The 19,084-nt window shown below is 31.9% G+C and overlaps 3 protein-coding genes and 1 pseudogene across 3 annotated transcripts; 1 reads left to right on the forward strand and 3 right to left on the reverse strand.

Moving 5' to 3' along the window:
* Positions 1–2,936: 2,936 nt before the first annotated feature.
* Positions 2,937–5,320, forward strand: LOC142523333 (uncharacterized). Its single transcript, XM_075627088.1, has 6 exons — positions 2,937–3,179; positions 3,304–3,524; positions 3,809–4,037; positions 4,546–4,631; positions 4,721–4,812; positions 4,910–5,320. The coding sequence occupies exons 1-6, from the start codon at positions 2,979–2,981 to the stop codon at positions 5,158–5,160; spliced, it is 1,080 nt and encodes a 359-aa protein (XP_075483203.1). The 5' UTR covers positions 2,937–2,978; the 3' UTR covers positions 5,161–5,320.
* Positions 5,321–8,481: 3,161 nt separating this feature from the next.
* LOC142522078 (cytochrome P450 CYP72A219-like) lies at positions 8,482–10,850 on the reverse strand (annotated as a pseudogene).
* Positions 10,851–11,279: 429 nt separating this feature from the next.
* LOC142522993 (protein EPIDERMAL PATTERNING FACTOR 1-like) lies at positions 11,280–11,837 on the reverse strand. Its single transcript, XM_075626621.1, has 2 exons — positions 11,698–11,837; positions 11,280–11,572 (listed from the first exon to the last, which is right to left on the reverse strand). The coding sequence occupies exons 1-2, from the start codon at positions 11,780–11,782 to the stop codon at positions 11,313–11,315; spliced, it is 345 nt and encodes a 114-aa protein (XP_075482736.1). The 5' UTR covers positions 11,783–11,837; the 3' UTR covers positions 11,280–11,312.
* Positions 11,838–13,181: 1,344 nt separating this feature from the next.
* On the reverse strand, positions 13,182–16,829 carry LOC142522492 (lanC-like protein GCL2). Its single transcript, XM_075625927.1, has 6 exons — positions 16,528–16,829; positions 16,130–16,308; positions 15,291–15,402; positions 15,092–15,208; positions 14,690–15,007; positions 13,182–13,725 (listed from the first exon to the last, which is right to left on the reverse strand). The coding sequence occupies exons 1-6, from the start codon at positions 16,726–16,728 to the stop codon at positions 13,387–13,389; spliced, it is 1,266 nt and encodes a 421-aa protein (XP_075482042.1). The 5' UTR covers positions 16,729–16,829; the 3' UTR covers positions 13,182–13,386.
* Between the last annotated feature and the right edge of the window lie 2,255 nt (positions 16,830–19,084).

Here is a 19,084-nt window from a genome sequence, read left to right on the forward strand (position 1 = left end):
AACATATAAGTTCACTTTTTCAATCAACCTGATTATAATATAATAACAAACTCTATAAACTATAAAAAAAAATCCATCCAAATACTATTCATAGAAGAAAAACAATAAACATAAATTAATAAAGTAATGGATTTTACCAAGGTCCAAACAACAATGTATTTAAATGAAGTACACAAAAGGTAATATTAAAGGTTATAAGAATATAATAAACACATGAACCAAAAATAAATACCGCAAGACATCGATTTCTACCAACATAAATACAATTAAATGATAATTACTAAAATGAAATAAATCATATTAACTTAACATGGACAATGACTAAAAAATGCCACAAAGAGGAAAAGATAGGGTGAAAATAACAAAACAAAAATGTTGCAAAGAAGAACAAGAAAAGTATGGAGAAAATAATATGAAAAAAACAAAGAAGAATGATAAAACAAGTGAAAAAGAATACAGAGATAATGCTAAATGTCACAAGAATATAATAAACATGTGGAAAAAAAGAATACAAAGATAATACTAAAGGTCACAAGAAAACAAACACATGAACAAAAAGAAAATGCATAAGACATCAATTTTTACCAATGATAACTGCTGAAATGAATTAAATCTTATTAATCTTAACATGGACAATGACTAAAATAACCCCATTAACTATGTCAAAATGCTAAATAGGAGGTCATAATAGTAATCTCACGAATAGAACTCATGTGTGTGTGTGTGTGTAATATTTTATTTTTCTCAAAGTCATGATCTTGCATAGCGTATGTTTGTCTAATTTTCAGTTTGAGTTCAATTTCAGTCTTACTTGTTATCTTGTTTTTTTTAGCAAATTTGGGGTTTTTTTTTACGCGACGTTTATGTGACACAAATGCAATAATGATGTGTAGTTAACATAGATAATGTCACATCAATACTCTTGATGAAAAACAACTAAAATTATCAAAAATTGAAAGATATTAAAGTTGTAATGTGATGAAATATATGACCAAAATCACAAAGTGACAAACATACCGAAACCAAAAATACATTTTTCCCAAAATGTAAATGAACAATGAACAAGTACAATTATAAAAACGAGTATATACATGTTTTGTATCATTAAATAAATTCTTCTTACCACTACTACTATCACAAACTTTAAGATAATCTAACAACACAAACTTTATACCTTTGCTTCCTCAACGAGAAGTATCTTACAGACAACATCATGTAATTACGATTTTGATTTTCGATATTATAAAATTTCAGTCTTGGTCATGTATTTTCTTATTTTTGGAATTTAGTCTTTTTTAATAGAGAGCGTTACATACGTCTGCGTCACTTCGAAAAAAGACTAAAATTTCAAAATAATAATAATAAAAATATCAAACTATAATTGAAATTCGACAAAATAAATAATTAAAATCGCAAAAACACAAACATATGTGACGAAAAATATAATTTTCCCAATAATATATGTATGTATTTTACTTGGGAACTGGTTTTTTGTACCATATAATGTTGGTGTTTTACAATACAATTCCATGCTTATAGGAAGTCTCTCTGCACCCCAAAAAAGAAAGAAAAAAAGAATCATGTTCATTAGGTCTTAATTTGCTTGATTGCGGTTGTGATACTACGTTTTCAAAATTGTAAATTAATGTCTAAACTAACGTATTTTATGAATTCAAATTAAAACTAAAGAAAATTAACTCATGAACGCACATATACTACTACATGCTTCAATAAAATGGTGGGAAGCCACTCCATGCATGAAATGACGAAAATAACTTGGTGAAGAAGTGATTTTTAATTTTTTACGGTCTCGATGGTTGGACATGCATGTGGAGATTATATTGTTCTCAAAATTTAATAATTTAAAATTTAACAAAAGAACATTAAGTCAAGATAATCACAAATCTAACGAAATTTATTCTAAACTAATATGAAACAAAGAATAAGAAAACAACAACATGATTGATTATATACCATAAATCACCGGCTCCAAAATTTAGGGAATTCATGCTATTCAATTTTATCGGGATACAAGAGATGTTAGTGATATGATCCTCACTCAATAAAGTAGAGTGAACATTTTCGAGTTTCATAATATTTCATGTATCATATGATCAAGTTTTAAAATTTATCACATATAGATCTAAAAACTTAAAACACTGAACATTAACTTCTCCTTTACTTTCATCATACTAGAGAAGGTTATTAACATCTGGCTTAACTCCCAAGAGCGGATCATAAGACTATTATTATTACGGTTTAACGTGATTTTTATACTAAAAATCGAAACTAAACCGAATTAATCTGATATTTTTAAAAAATCAAAGCCGAACCGACCGAACTAATTTCGACGAGAGTTCATTGGCAACATCGAAAAAACTCGAAGTGTACTGGGTAATGAGAGTGAGAAGACTTACTTCTTTGGTACATATATATAATCAGTATGTGAATCATCAACTGATATTATTCATACAATATATTCAGCGTGGGTGTGTATGTGATGATGTGTGTAATAAAACATATCATCAAATAGTGTGATCTGTCTAAGGTTCTTTATATAAATAACTTTAATTTTTATTTTAGTTAATTACATATAAAGCTCGAAATTAAGTAAAGTCACTTAATTTTTATTGGGTACCGTCTTTTATATTTCAGTATATAAGGAAAAACTATTTTTTTAAAAAAAATAGGCAACGAGTCAATTGATTATAATTTTCTGTATTTTTATTCATATCTTATGGCTTTTTTAGAATTTTTTTTTTCGTAAATACAATTAAAAATAAAAATTTGATCTTGACCCTTGTGAGAAAATCTTGTCTGAATGCGCTTTTCCCTTGGATCGGAAATCAGATAGGAGTGGAATTTTGTCCCACTTTTTTTCCTTAAAATAACAAGGATAAATGATACAGTTGAAAAGGACTCCAGGTCGTTTTTTTCCCCCATTTGTTTGTACAAACCTCCAAACCTTGTAATCTTGTATGCGACTTATTCCATTTTCTCTTTTCTCCGAAACAAAGATCAGAGCAAGCTCGCTCTCTCTCGCTCTCTCCCCACCTCTCTGGTTTCTGTGTTTGAAGAAAATAATGCTGTCTTTCGACAAGGAGGTTTCGAAACAATCGAACCTTGACAGCTTCTTGAAATGCACAACACCCGTGGTCCCATCTCAATTCTTGTCCAAGGTTTGTTTCGTTTTTAAAGATTATTTTTGGCTTCTCTTTTTTTTTGGCGTATTTAGGTTATGTTTGTAAGTTTTTACTGACTGATGCATCTTTTTCCTTTTTCTGGTTTCACTTGTTTATGTAGAGTGAGATGAGGAAGCTCAATAAGCTATGGTATCCATGGGAAAGGGAGAAAGTTGGGTTCTTCACGTTAGGTGATCTTTGGGATAGTTTTGATGAATGGAGTGCGTGTGGGCTTGGAGTTCCAATTATTTCAGATGGTGGCCATAATTTAACCCAGTATTTTGTGCCTTATCTTTCTGCTATTCAAATTTTCACCAGCGGTTCATCTTCAATCGACTTAAGGTAATCGCATCTCCAATTCTTCTATAAATTGAAATAGTGATCTTTGTTAATGTGGTTTTTAGTTCGACAAATGGGCTATTGATTCTTTGCGCGTTTTCACGATGTAAATTAATCTTTCGATTATAAAGAGTGGAGTCTTCTGTAGAAGAAGTATCAGGGCAGTGAAAGAGTCTATAGTTAGCTTGTTGTTCGAAATTCTTAGTTCTGCCACTTTGAGTTACATTTCTTATGTTCTGTTCCGAAGATAGTCTATAATGATACATTGAATTGATGATTTATATTAGGGATAGGGAGGATATGGACTCAATAAGTACTGAGACGAGGAATTCTTCCAGTGATTCATTCAGTGACGAGAGTGAGAGTGAGAAGCTGTCAAGATGGGATGGTTGTTCGTCCGAAGAAGGATTGGTCGACCAACACAGCTTTTGGAATTCCGATGAACGACTGGGTAATCTTTACTTTCAGCACTTCGAGACTTCATCTCCTTATGGAAGAGTTCCTCTGGTGGACAAGGTGGTTTATCTCTTATTTTTTAGTGTATCTATAGATTAATTTAGACATTTCTGTATCTTTTCTTCTGGTGTATCTTGAATTGTTACTTGAAAAAGATGATAGCGTGGAAGTGCACCGGAGAATCGAAAAAGGAGATGCAAGTTGTCGCGGATATGATAGAATCAATAAAATTCCTTTTTTGATAGGCATCTAATAAATAGACGTGGAACTTTATACTTTTTAAGGCGAATCAATATATATTTGTCTTGTCTATATTGTAGGGGTGTCTTAATTCCAGATTTTCGTTAAGCGATGATGGCAAATGATTCTTCCTTGTATGGGAACTGATTTTTTTTTTCAATAATTGCACTCGAGAACATATTCTAGCTTTTACTGAACAATATTTCTCTTTGTGCACGGAAACTATGTATGATTCCAGTGAGAATCTTGAACATTCATGCATTGTCTTGTTATTTGACTTGGAGAGATTCAACAGATATTTTGAAAAATCCAAGCATTTACTTGTCAGGTAAATAGTTTCTCTCAAAGATACCGAGGAATAACAACGTATAGAAGTGTTGATCTTTCGCCCGCTAGTTGGATGGCTGTTTCGTGGTTAGTTTCTCTCCAGCCCTTTTCGCATCGCTATATTTGGTGTTGAAGGGATCAAATTCATGTATATGTAAATTGTAATATGAATACAGGTACCCCATTTATCACATTCCTATGGGACGAACCATCAAAAACTTTCAAACATGCTTTCTCACGTACCACACCCTTTCCTCTTCTTTTCAAGGTTTTATCTACATTCCGATACATTTTTTTGCTTGCCCATACATTATATTAACACTTATATCGTCTCACAAACAATACTTGAATGCATAATGGAACAGATAGCAGGGAGTTGGAAGATAATATTGAGAACTTTGAGGGGAGGAGAAAATTAGGAGGAGAAAGCATGTCTCTCCGGCCATTTGGATTAGCCACCTATAAAATGCAAGTTGATGAATGGATTTCAGACAAAAATTGGGAAGATGGAAAAAGGCTAGCGTCACTTTTGAGCGCTGCAGATTCTTGGTTAAAGCAATTGCGGGTTCAACACCATGACTTCAACTACTTCATGGGGTGGTTTCGGCAGGGCTAGCTAACAGAATTTGAAACCAAAAACATATTGAATCGCATAGAAAATTCCCTATTGCTTTGTCGGGGAGAACGAGAGGTTTACATGGCAGAGGTCCAAATCCACTCTCTTGTTTGAAAATTTTTACCCGCTAGAGATGAATGCATCCATTAAACGATTGGTTGACCTTTTGTTTTTGAGATTTCAATAGCTTCAGTTTACTAATTACAACAATCTTTACTTCTGGTGGCAAACTATTTTGGACTAGTTCTCCTCTACCTCATTTTTTACGAGGTCTCATGAATCTTTATCTGTGAGATGGGTCAATTCTACCGATATTTACAATAAAAAGTAATACTCTTAGCATAAAAAGTAATACTTTTTCATGGATGAATCAAATAAGATATCGGTCTCACAAAATAAGACCCGTGAGACCGTTCTAACACAAGTTTTTGCCATAAAAAATTTTGACATACATTTTATACTAAATATATTTTAAAACCTTATAATCCTACAAAATGTATTTTAATCATCGTCCCCGTCAACCTATCTAATTTTCGGATATTCACAATAAAGCAGGTTGAGTAATTGAGAAAATGATATCAAATATTTTGTTATTAGGGTCATGGTAGAAGTAGGTCCAAATCGTGTGTGACAAGAATCTGAGGTCAAAATGGCGTGGGGCCCATCATGTAGACTTTTTGTTCTCTTCAAATTCCTCTCGCATTCAAATGAACAAGTATACTGTGAGACGAGTCAATCACTATCGATATTCACAATAAAAAATAATACTGTTAGCATAAAAAGTAATATTTTTCATATATGACCCAAATAAATATCTGTCTCACAAAATAAGACCCGTAAGATCGTCTCACACAAGTTTTTGTCCAACTTAATATTCAATTTCGTTCTGTCACGGCTGAATTACATTAAAGTACTGTTTTGTAAGAGTTTTCAAGAAATATTTTATAAATTTTAGATTTTATAAAAGTATTTTTGAGTGTTCATAAATATTAACTTTAGCTTTAACTTTTATAATTTTTATCTATATCTAAAAATTAAAAGTAAGCTTATGAAGGTTTTTTCTTGTTTCTGTTTTTTAGGGTTTAAAATTACATGTTGATGTTTATATCTTTAAAATATTTATTTTTTAAATAATATTTTGTATTTTTATATAATTTACATTTTCAAACTTTTTCTATATATATTTTGTTTGTTTCTACAATTTTTTTTCATTTTCTATGTTTTTATTTTTATTAATTTTATATATTTTTAAAAACATTAATTTTATAAAAAAATATATTAATTTTGATACAATATTCATAATGTAACAATAATTATATAAACACATTTTTGATAACGTGAGTATCAAATTTTATGCAATTAAAAGAGAATTTATTTTATATAATCTGAGTATATAATTGCGATTTAACTAAAAATTAAACTTGAAAACAATTATTCTCCGTACACTTAAACTTTAATTTGTATTAGTTTTCGACTTCTCTTTCCAAATACTTACCTACTTTAGCTTCACATCGACTCCATAAATAATCTTTAAAATAATAATTTTAAAATAAGCAAAGATCTCTAAAACATCCTCTAAATTTTATTAATATAAAATCAACTCATGACGATATATCTCCTAGAATCGAGTTGAATATAAATTATATTTTTTAAATATAATTCTTTTTGGAGGAATACAAATATCATGACAAAAAGTCTCGAGACTGGAAAAATAGATTTCAAATATGACGTCATTCAAATTACAAAGCACGTGTTTCAGGACCCACCCCGTCATACATATTACATAGTTATATTGAGTTGGTGGTGCTGTCAAATGGGTCAACCCGTCTAGCTGCAGGCAGGAAAAGTCAACTCACAAAAAATTAAAATTAAAATATGAAAGCAACAATAATATTTGATATTTCAAACAAAAATATTTACAATATTACACAATAACAAATAAAGAATATAATTATCAACTAAATTGTATAAAATTTTGATGTCGTCGATTATATATTGTATATAAAGCAGCTGCCTAAATAACATGAATAACGTTTTAATCATAAAAATCAATGCCAATACAAGACATTAAAAACACATCAAATATTAATTTTAAAATGTTAAAAAATATTCGCTAAAAATAAGCGTAGTAATGGAACAATTCATAAAAATCAATGAAAGTATTATTTTTTTTTACTATTAGGGATGGTCTGTCTAACCCGCCACAACTTTCGGCCAGTTTTAAGATCGCCTCCAACGGGGCCACTAAAATCATAAATCAACCCAGCAATTTTTCATGACGATGGGCTGGTTCGACGTATCCGACCCGTTTTGACTGCATTATCTGCTAAAAGAACAATCGAGACATAAAATTTGAGTTTTTATACAATTTAATTATAGTTGCATCGTTATAAAAACTATAACTTTTGATAACGGAGAAAACACTCAATCTTATATGTTAAAATTAAATTAAGTTGTACTCTTATTTGAAATATCTATTTTTAAAAAATGATATTTATTTGTGGTGAAAGTTTAGTCGAAAACAGTAGTCATGAAATGAGGCTCCAACGTAACATTGTAGATATAAAATATTTAGAGCTCGATTGTTATCTGGAAATTCTCGTGTGTCCTGTTGTTAGTCATGGTGCGATAATAATTAATAAGAAAAGCTTGATAAACAAGAAAAGTGTGATATAAAAAAAATATTAATATATTTTCGCTTTAATTTTTTGTGCAAGCGCATGGGCTGTTTTTCTTAAGCGTGACAGCTGATACGCACGTGTACAGAGTATCATTATCCACTTAACACATGACATCATAATATATATATATATATATATATATATATATATATATTATGATAACATGACCTTTTTATAACTGGCGGCAATTAATCCGCAAATCTGGACAAAATCTTCCAATAGAAAAATAAAAAATAAAGTTGACCTGGACAAAAGTTTGACTTTTTGCATTAATGAAATGCACTATGAAATTGGTCCAGGTATTAATTTGATTTGGATCATAAAAATGCAACCACTAACCAAACTACATCGCGAAGTTATGAATTGATCCAAACTTGACTAAAAGATAAATTAAAAAAATATTAAAAATAATTCACATAAACTCTTATGAGATCGTTTCACGAGTTCATTGTTTTTATATCAATAAATTTATTTTTCACTCAAGATATGAACCGATGCGATCCTTCCATCTCATGAATATAGATTTGTGATACTGTCTCACATAAAATTAATTCAAATAAAAAAAAAAATTTCTACCTTGAGTAATTGTTCGTACTACTATATTTTGCTTAAAATCAAGTAAGCACCATGTAAAACCTCATCATCTCGGGTTTTTCTCTGTCAGTTTGGATGTATACTCAACAAAAACAATGTCCACAGAAGTGGGCTCCTGTCCAGCAAAGTAAAACAACTTGCACTCTTCCACGACTTCGTCCATACTCATACCGTAACTCTTGTTATCTTTGAGTACCATTTCTTGGTAATTCGATTCAAACAATAGTCCTAACAAATCGTCATTACATGCTTCCCCAGATTTCCTTGCATTAACCCTTCCATTGATCAAACCCTTTATGGAGGATTGAAGTACTTCTTTATACATTTCCTTCATTCTCTTGTTCCTTTTGGTCGGCACAAATCTGCAGATGAAGAAGCCTTAACTCGAAAATTATGTTGCTAAAGAACCAAAAATAATTTCCTGTATAATAAATTACATTACCTCCATCCTAGAATATACATTGACTATGCAGCTTTCCATCTCCCTCTGAAGTTCGAATGCTCTTTTTCCTTCTTCATAGTTGCTGCCGAATGCAGTTCTCGATATGGCATCACTTGATAAATTTTGTAGATAAGGCCACACATCGAGCTCGCATGATTGTTTAGGCGAGACACAGCTCTCCCATTTTCCCATAACTTCTTCACAACTTGAAATGAAAGCAGGTATCATGATCTGCACAAAACCAATCCAGAATTTATATAGTACGTTTTCAAAGCTGTGTTTTTAGCAGTTTTGTAAATTGTGACATTCTGGGATGTTAATGTCAAGTATTTTACTCATTATTATTATTTTTAATTCTCGAGCTCTAATACCACACGATATAAGTAGCTAGAGAAATCAACAATTTAGTCAGAATTCAGGCTCCATTCTTATTGAATGAGATTAACATAGGCAGATAAATTCAACTCTGCTTGAAATTGTTTTAGGCTCAACTTTCAGTCGGAGCCATACATAAGGCAAGAAATATGACCTTTAATTTGTCATAATAGAAAGCGGGGTTGATGATTTTTCTGTGTTTGGCCCATTTATCTGCTTCATAGCTGACCACGCCTTGAGCAAGCAGTTTGGCGAGTGGATTCGGGCTTTGCGGCTTATGGTAGATAAGATACTTGGTCATCACCTCTTTTACGAGCTCAGGCTCAGTGATGATCACTGTGGGGACTGGACCAACCCAAAAGAATGAACTTTTTCCTACAGTTATTTTGTGACTAAATTAATACCAGTATGCCATATTGGGCACCATGGTTTAAAGAAAAATAACACAAGTTTTGGTAGCATAAGAGCACGGCCGTCTCCAGAAAATCGGAGGTCCTATAGGCAGTTTGCGACGGTAGAGTTATTTTAAGCTATATTTTATAATAAGATCTTTAAGATCTTGTATAATTTTTTTTATAAAATATAAAAATATTAAATACGAGGTGATAATTAAATGTACATGGTTATCACAAATATTCAATATGTTAAGTAAATTATAAAATTATAAAAAATGACATATATAAACAAAAAAACTCAATGAATTAATTCTCTAGGTTTAATCTCACAAGTTATAAATAAATGTATGCATAATACAAACAAAATAAGAATAATTAAATAATGATGCATAAATAATTGATTTTTTTGACAAAACAAATACGAATAATTTAAGTACTAAGACATGCAATGAGTAAATATGAGTGAATTGAGTAAAAAACAGTCAACGAGCCAAATAAACAAATTACTAGATCATAGAATCAGATTATCAGAATCAAACCAAATCAATTAAAAACAACGCACAAACATACAAAAAAAAATCACATTCAATTAAAAAAAAAAACGACACGTTATATAATTGACACGATTTGAGAAATCTAACTTACTCGAGTAGATCAATTTAACGAAGGAAGAAATATTTTTTTAAAGAAGAAAGGATTTATTTTCGTCCAAAAAAAGGAGAAAAATATAAAAAAAAATTGACAACGATTTCAATTTTTTTTAAAAAAAAAACCGAGAATGCATTGAAAAATCATAAAACACACACAAACATATATAATTAGAGGCTAGGCAGTCCCCCTGGAGCCGGCACTGAATAAGAGCAGCATAATATATACCATATTTCTTGATGGTTTCCATGAAGAAGGCTATGGCCCTGGGCTTGATATCATCATGGATATCGATGGGCTTGGATTTGGCTTCTCGAACCATCTTCACAGATTCTTTCAAGTCTCCATAGATGAAGCGATAGGAGTTCCCTCTGAGACCTTGCTGTCTCAACAATTTCTCCAGCCGTTTAGGCCTAACCAGAGCTATATTCACCACCCTCCATGCGTAGGATAGCAACACTAAAGCAGAACAAACAGAAAGGATTATGTACAGGACCGCCATCTTTGGTTGCGTTCATCGATTGTTGGGGTGACCTCCGATCCTCATTTTATATCAATCTTTCTATAAGCGATGTCTAAATTTTATTCAATCAGATTTACGCGATATATTGATTTTGATTTATAAGAATATGACTAAATCAGATTACACAACGTATTCATTTTACTCGATATTAAAAATCAGATTACACGAAATATGTTGATTCACACCGTAGGTGTTTAATATATCAATTATATATATATATATATATATGTATATGTGTGTGTGTGTGTGTCTATATATTAAAAATCAGATTAGAGTACTGCACTGAATTAACTACAAAGATAATATTAATACCTATACGCATACGACATAATATATGTAATAAAATTGCACGCAACTACTAATAATCAACTCTTTTTTCTTACACCGCAGCCTTTCCTACTTTAATAAATAAAGAACAAATTACAAATCCCAAATCGAAACATACAAATTTCTTTTAAAAAAAAAAGTTTTAATGAAGATGCAGGAGATATGGTTCAAGGAACAGGATATGATTTATTGTTACACATGCATTTATAAGCCATAGGGCACGTCTCAGCCTCCTCAAGGGACGAGCACACAAAGCTAACCATAACCAATCGGCATGGCATACAAGATCCACAAGCGTGAGTACAATCCGGCAAGCTGGACCCGGCGATCTGTTGCGGATCACCTCTTCTATGCCACTTTTTGACCTGGTAGAGATCGGGTTTCGCCGCAGACTCTTCTTTAGTAGATTGTTCACGGTGAAGGTAATCTGTTGGAGTTAGCCGGCTATGTATATTAGAATTGGCACGTAAAAATACGGTTTGATCAAAAAGCAACATGCATGAGAAATGAAAAAAAAAAAAAAAAAATTGGTGAAGATATAAAGAATCATACGTGAATGTAGGTTAACAATATGCCTCCCATGTACGAGCACACGAAGCAAAAGGAGAACAAAAACCACATTTCTAAAACTCTTCATCTTCTATTTCGAATACCCCTTTCTTCAAAATTACTGGGACAGTAGAATCTCTAAGTTTTGAAAGTGCAATTTAATTAGTATATTTATAAAGTAGAAAATAGGAGTAAAGGAAGGGACGATGGGTCACAGGCTTTGAACCCTTTTAGCGATGGTGCATTTGAAAGAGTCACACGTTTAGGAGGAAAAGTAATAATAATAATCAAGAATTTACTTCCAAGCTACACATACACGTGAGTGAAATGGACAAGTCCTAAAATTAGTCATTCAAGGAGTATTAATTAATTTTTTCAAGTTGAAACAAAGTAAATAATGTGAATGCTTTGAATTTAATGTTGTTCTTGTTTTTGAACTTTTTTCATTTATTGATCACTGTGATGGATGATGGTGGCAAGAGCTAACCAAAATTAATAGCATCTCGATATTTTAACAATGTTTATATTTTTTAAAAAAATTATTTTATAATTTGAGAAGTTGAACTGTGGAGTGTGATTTAATTTTTCATAAAACTTTATATAATTTCCACCTTTTATTTTTTCATATAACTTTTCATATTTCAAGATATATATATTTATACTATCTTATAAAGAGGGAGCCAATTCAAAAATATAAAAGTAGCCTTAATTTTAATCGATTTCCTAATAATTTAGGTGAGAACTTATCCAAAAAAAATCGAAAATTACTTTAATTTAAAGGGAAAAATTAAAGCAGCCGAGAGCTTCATAAAAAAAAAAAATAAAATAAAAAAAATAATGTCAAAATCTAAATTTCATCTACTAAAAAAAAATCGATAATTTAAACACATAACACGTACATAATAATATCGCTAGAATATACAAGTATGTGCATATTTATTCCCTCTCTCTCTCAATGCCTCTCTCAATGCAGATCATACGGGATTTGGATTCTCGGCTGTGACTGAACCTGTGCTGTGCTTGGACCAAAAGAATACATCGCAAACAAGATACAAGGAAAATGTACGTGTAATTCAATACTTGAACTTACCATTCACAGCATATAAGACTGGGTCCACAATTTTCATGACATGATCTGGCAAGGTGTTGCCGACGAAACTAAGAAGATTTTCATGATCCTTTAATTCCTCGCCGGTTGGTCTTCTGTTTGTGAACATCTCTAGAAGAAGAATCCGTAATTATAAAGAATGAAAATCGAGTGATAATGTCACGTTTCTTTGTGTTACATTAAATTATTGTTGAATCTTAAACCAAGTCAAAAATGATTATTAAAATATCTTTAAATTATAATCAAACAACTGATAAGTGTTTGATTATTCATCTGTCTTTATTTAATCCAATCTAATCCAATCGACCAAACATACCCGTGACATGTGTATTACTTATCCATATCTTTCAATTTCCTATAAACTCACTTATTCTCTCACTCAAACTAAACAACATTTTGAGATTAATTAATTATTTTGAAATATGGACATACACAAGGACTATCCATCACTAGGATTATTAGTCTCTGCATTTATTCAAGAGTGACAACCAAGATAGAACTCACCTATCTGCCAGTATTTCGAGACTCGAACACAGTGATTACCCTAACAGATTTTCATGTAATCCACGCACAGGTAAATATTGTCACATCTCATATGCTGGAAACCTAGAATCCTTCGGATTAACCATGTCGAGGAAAAGATAAGCCATACCCCCGATGCCTTCGAACAGCGAAAAGGGCCGGTCTCCTCCATGAATTTCTCCAGACGAAATAAGGATGTGAGATCTATCCAGCAAAAAACACGCAAAAGCTTTAGCTCTGTATAGATACTCTACAATGCCTGTCAGTCGATACAGGGAGAGGAACACATATGCATTTCCACTGATGCCATGACAAATCCCGACTCGTTTCAGTAGCCCACGATTCCAAACTACCTCTGCTGCATCCATGGCAGCTTTTAGAAACTCTTTATCCCCGAATACCTGGATTTTACATGCGTTTTTTTCAAGAAACTATCAACAGCAATATGATACGACCTATGGCAGTGAAAAAGAACAAAAAAAGCTAATTTTTTTATGAAGAATAACAAGAAATAGTAACTATGATTTCCTTGCACATGATAAATTGTGTACCAATCTTCCCTGGAATAGGCCCGAGTTGAACAAATCTCTCACTAAAACTACAATCCCGCACATCAACTATGGGTAAGAAATGACTGCATTAATGCATTTGCCACATACTCCGCATCATCTTACACATCATACACACAGGTTGCATGGATACAAACTAAATATTTCTGCAAAAGTGTTATAAATATTAAATCATTGTAATTCTAAATAATTATTTCAACAGGCATAATTTTTATTAGTTAATTAATGTAACAACGTCATCGGCATTTGTACGAAAAGAAATATAAAAATAATGGCTAAATTAGATTAAATAAGGGTATGACTGTCTGGAAAAATTTAATCTACAACATTTCATTGTCATATGTAAAATTTTTATTGGTGTGACAAATTTATAATTATGATGTAGTTAGAAAAGATGTTGAAAATTGATACACGTGGCAACCAATTATTAGTTATTTGTCACAATATATCACGTGCATGTGTGAGTGTGTCTTGATAATAACACAATTTTAATTTTATTAGGGGCCTTTTTTGGAAGGAAAATTTGGCATGCTCACTCAAAAATATGCATGTATCAGAAATTATTAATTTTCACAGGGGCCTTTTTTGAAAAGGGAAGTTGATTTACTCATTCCACATAAACAACTTTTCCTTTGTATGGTAGGAATAGAAATACACACGCATCACACCACCAAAATGTTAAGAAATGGTCATGACTTTTATGGAGGTTACTACAATTCAAGAAGCATCAGGAAAGTAGATGCAACTAGCCTAATATAAAGCCTTCAAAAAATTGAAGAAAAATCATATCCATTACCTCATATGCTTTGATGAGTGTGAGGGCAATCCCTGGAGCTCCATGGCACCAGTGTACAAGGGCATCTATCTTCCCATTTTCTTCACTCCAAGGGTAATTCCCACTTGGAAATCGATTATCGATCATGTATTTGAGAGTTCCTTTGACGTCTTCACGCTCGTCTGATGAGAGTTCAAAGTGCATCAAAACGTGCATGATGCCAGCCAACCCATGGGCTGCACCCCAGTATCTACTGCCATGCCATTCAAACATCAATGGACTCCCCGACGTTCTACCTAGTTTTCTTCCATTCTTGATAATTTCTCTCACAACAGCATCCTACCCACCATTTGGAAAATCATCGGTAGCTTGTTCAAAGGATATTTCAATAAGATAGGAAATGATCTTCTAAAATACCAATACCATGGTTGGTGAAGGTAATACTTCATTGCCCAAATGATTATTGAGAAATAAACACGCCCATAAATATCCAACTCTACCATATAGCAGCTCGTCTGGGAGATCTTTTGATAGCTTTATCTGTATTGAAGATGAAATTCTCTATTTTAAATCACAGCAATATCAAATTAAATATAAAAAGTCAAAGAGGCCTTTAGCCAACATCTTTAAACTGGGTCATATAATAATTAAGCAACCCATCAGCGCCAGCATACTTCGCGACCACAGCTCCCAGAGCACATACGCCACCCCTTCCACACAGAAAAGTTACATCCCTGACAGCAGCACGTCAATGTGAGAGACTCAGATCCAATAATATAACTTTTGGCAAGTAAGCCATATAAAAAACAGAGTGACGTAGCTGCAATATAGCCAATCAATCATGAGTTTACACTTGTAGTTCAAAAAAATACCTTCATTCTCTTACCCACAATATCATAATTCCTAAAGGGTTATAGATTTGTTTCAGGATGCATTTGGATTGAGGAATTAAAACCTTTGATTTGCTCAGATGAATTAAACTACATCTATATATAATATATATATATATATATATATATATTAGTGATTGTTATAGGTTTCAAATGCAAGATAAGTGTTACTTGCTAGAAATTTTTTATCAAATCAAAACCCCTCCACCCAAGCACAAACTTAAAATCACAGGGCACCCTTACATGACTTGTAATGCCCTGAAATCGTCGAATCATTATTTGTGGTTATTTCCATATCATATTCCATATCAGAACTTTTGAGCGATATAAATGAATATAAAGGTGTACGATGAACAACACTTCCACTAACTTGGGTTAATCATGTAAAATAGTTGAACGGTTAGAGTCCCAAAGATCATGCGCCCGGAGCATCTACAGACCACAATGAAAGAATCATAACCAAAAAAAAAAAAAAGAAATTCCCATACAATATTATATAATTTTTTAACAAAACAAACAACCCACCAACAACAATTAACATGTATGCGTTAAAAGGAGCCAATGAGCTTACTTGGAGTGGGTGGAAGAGGAGTCACAAGCCTTGATAATCTCCAGGGAAAGACTCAAATCGCTGGCGTTGCCTGTTAGTTGAAAAGATTTGGAGAGCAAAAACGCAGTCCCAAGACTACCAGCATACAGGCTAAAATCCTGAACGTGTTGCTCAGTGATACCCCACGTACTTGCCACTATCTGTACATAAAACAACAGAGCCAACATTTTTTCCATCTTACATAAGATTTCACAATTTTAATCAGTTACCATATATACTATTACTATTGTTGTTACTAGTAACTGCCATGCTTTTCCAAAGTTCAAAGTAAGCGTCTTGCTGATAAAAAAACGTAGCCGAGGGAGTATTGGAATATAATATGGTCAAAATTACATTAAAATTTAGGGAAAATTACTGACAGTTTCTTTGAGGTCGATGGCGGCGCGTTGAAGTCTCTGAGAGAGAGTATAATAAGGGAGAGAGAGAAGCTTCAACAGCGATTCCGGAGTTCCTTGAGCCACAGTTCGAATTTGCCCTTGATTGTCCCTATCTACAGATTCTTGTTCTTGTTTTTCGGGTAAAAAATCCGGCATTTCGTTAGGAAAGAATCGATCCGCCATTTTCTTTGGTTTCTTTCTCTCTGAGCAAGGGACGAGAGAAATTGGAAACACGTTGACCGTGAAAATGACAGAGGTGGAAGATGGATGGAGAAGAAAGTGTACAAACATCCAGATAATATGTACACGTGCCATTGAGTCTGCCACATTGCAGCGTCTGCTGCCACACTTGCTATTTTTCAATCATTATTTTTATTTGTTTTTTAAGAATGCATTTCTCCTCCACTAAATTAAGAACTTGAGATCATAAAAAAAAAAAAAAAAGAGTCGAAGTTAAAATTTAATAATTTTAAAAATGGATGATTTTAAAATGTTGAAGCGGACAACTAAATATTTTTCAAAAATTTTATTGTAAAATATTAAGTAATTTATTTTTAAATTTTTTTTTTACTATGTTTATTGTCTTAAAAAAATTATTTATTTATTTAAATATGTGTTGGTATAATTTTCGAAAAAATAACAAAAACTATGTGTATCAATCATGTAACATCCAAATATCGAGACATATATTGACATTGTTAAATAATTTATAATCATGAAACAATCAGTCCAATAATATATAAAATAACCAAATGAGATTCTATTATATAAATCAAGATTGTTTTTATAAAAACATATTACAAGTGAAGCATAAACTTATACAAAATATTATTATTCATATCTTTATTATGATCCGTCCTTAATTATTACTTCTTTAAAAATCAAACCATATATCAAATATTATAACCCATCACATCTTAATCTTATCGTATCTTTTATCATATTTATGAAAGCTTCGAACTTGGATAAGGAATTCTCGAATTTGGTCCAAGCTTTGATCCATGTTTGATCAACACCTTGGGAAGGAAGGCTGCTTGGTTTTGCAGAAGTAAACAACCTTTTTGCTTGGATTTTCAGGCGGCTTCTTGATCAACCTTGGGGCAGAATTCTGGCTTGGAAATGTTGCTGCTACGGTTTCGAAGGATTGCTGCAGAAACTTCAAAGTTTGCACAGAAACTAGGCTGCTGCAGTGCAGTCTTCGAAATGGACAACAACTTTTCTTGCAATTGCTTGCTTCGAAAATGGGCAGAAATCACTTGTTGAAAGCTCACGAGAATGCGACAGGAAATGGGCTATTGCAGGGGATTTGATTTTTGGACGGGGACCTTGCTTCGAATACTTGCAGAAAGGGATCGAATTTGTTGATGTTGAGGGTTCCGAATACGGACAGATTTTACTCGAAAATGAGCAGAATTTTGTTGCCGAAATGGACCGAATGGTGCTGGAACTTTCGGAGTATTTTGAAACAACATCAGGTGAAATATTGAAGCTTTGATACTTGGTTTGGTATAGGTTTGTGATGTCGAACATATGAATATATATAGGCTAAGAGAGGTGAGGTGAACAAGCTGACACTTTGAATTCAAAGTTTCAAGTTCACGGGCTGTCACTGCTTTAGTTTATGGGCTGAAACTCTTGAGTTCATGGGCAACTATTTTCTTAAATAGGTTCTTGTGGTTGGGTCTTCACAAGTCCACTTATTTTTAATTTATTTTTACTACAATTTGATTAATAAAAAATTGATAATTATAGTTGGAATATGCAAACTTTTGAAATTTTGTAATTAAAATTCTCGAATTTGTGTTTTTTAATTTATTAAATAAATTATTTTTTTAATTAAATATATGTTGGTTTAGTTTTAAAAAAATAAAAAAAGAATGTGTGTATGTGATGGATACATACACGTGTTTCCTTTATTTATTTTTTTTTTCTAGGAAATAACCCCACTTTTGCAATGTTCTAAACTTCAAGTTTTCTCTAATAATCATTAAAAATCTATTTAAACTTCGTCTTTCATGCTCTCTCACGTTTTTTTTTAAATGAATATTTAATAGTGTACTTAGAGATATGAATTTGAAATTAATAGATTTCCATTCACATCTTAATTAGTTAAACATATTAATACAAAGTTGAATAGATTTTAAATGACATCATTATTGGGTGAACTTAAAATTTATACTAATTAACATAAAATCTATACATATATATTATAAAAGTATTAATCAAGGTCAAAGTTTTTCTATTGTGTATTGTCAACTTTGTCCTTAGTTTGTACACACAATAAAAATTTAGTGAAGATGTTTTTGTCAAATCAGTTATTATGATAAGGAAAAAATTGTCAAACTACATTTTTTGTTAGATAATGATCAAGTTGCCAAAAAAGCTGAAACTTTAAAATTCTTTGATTTTTATTTTCTTGTAGATGAATTGAACAAACTTTTTTCACAAAAAATATTAATTTGAAAAGATTGAAATACCAAAATATATTGGTTTTATTTGCTTGTAGGGATGAAGTGAAAAAGAATTTTTTCACAAAAAA

This window comes from Primulina tabacum, chromosome 13 (genome assembly GCF_025594145.1).
Source record: "Primulina tabacum isolate GXHZ01 chromosome 13, ASM2559414v2, whole genome shotgun sequence".
Taxonomy (NCBI): Eukaryota; Viridiplantae; Streptophyta; class Magnoliopsida; order Lamiales; family Gesneriaceae; genus Primulina; species Primulina tabacum.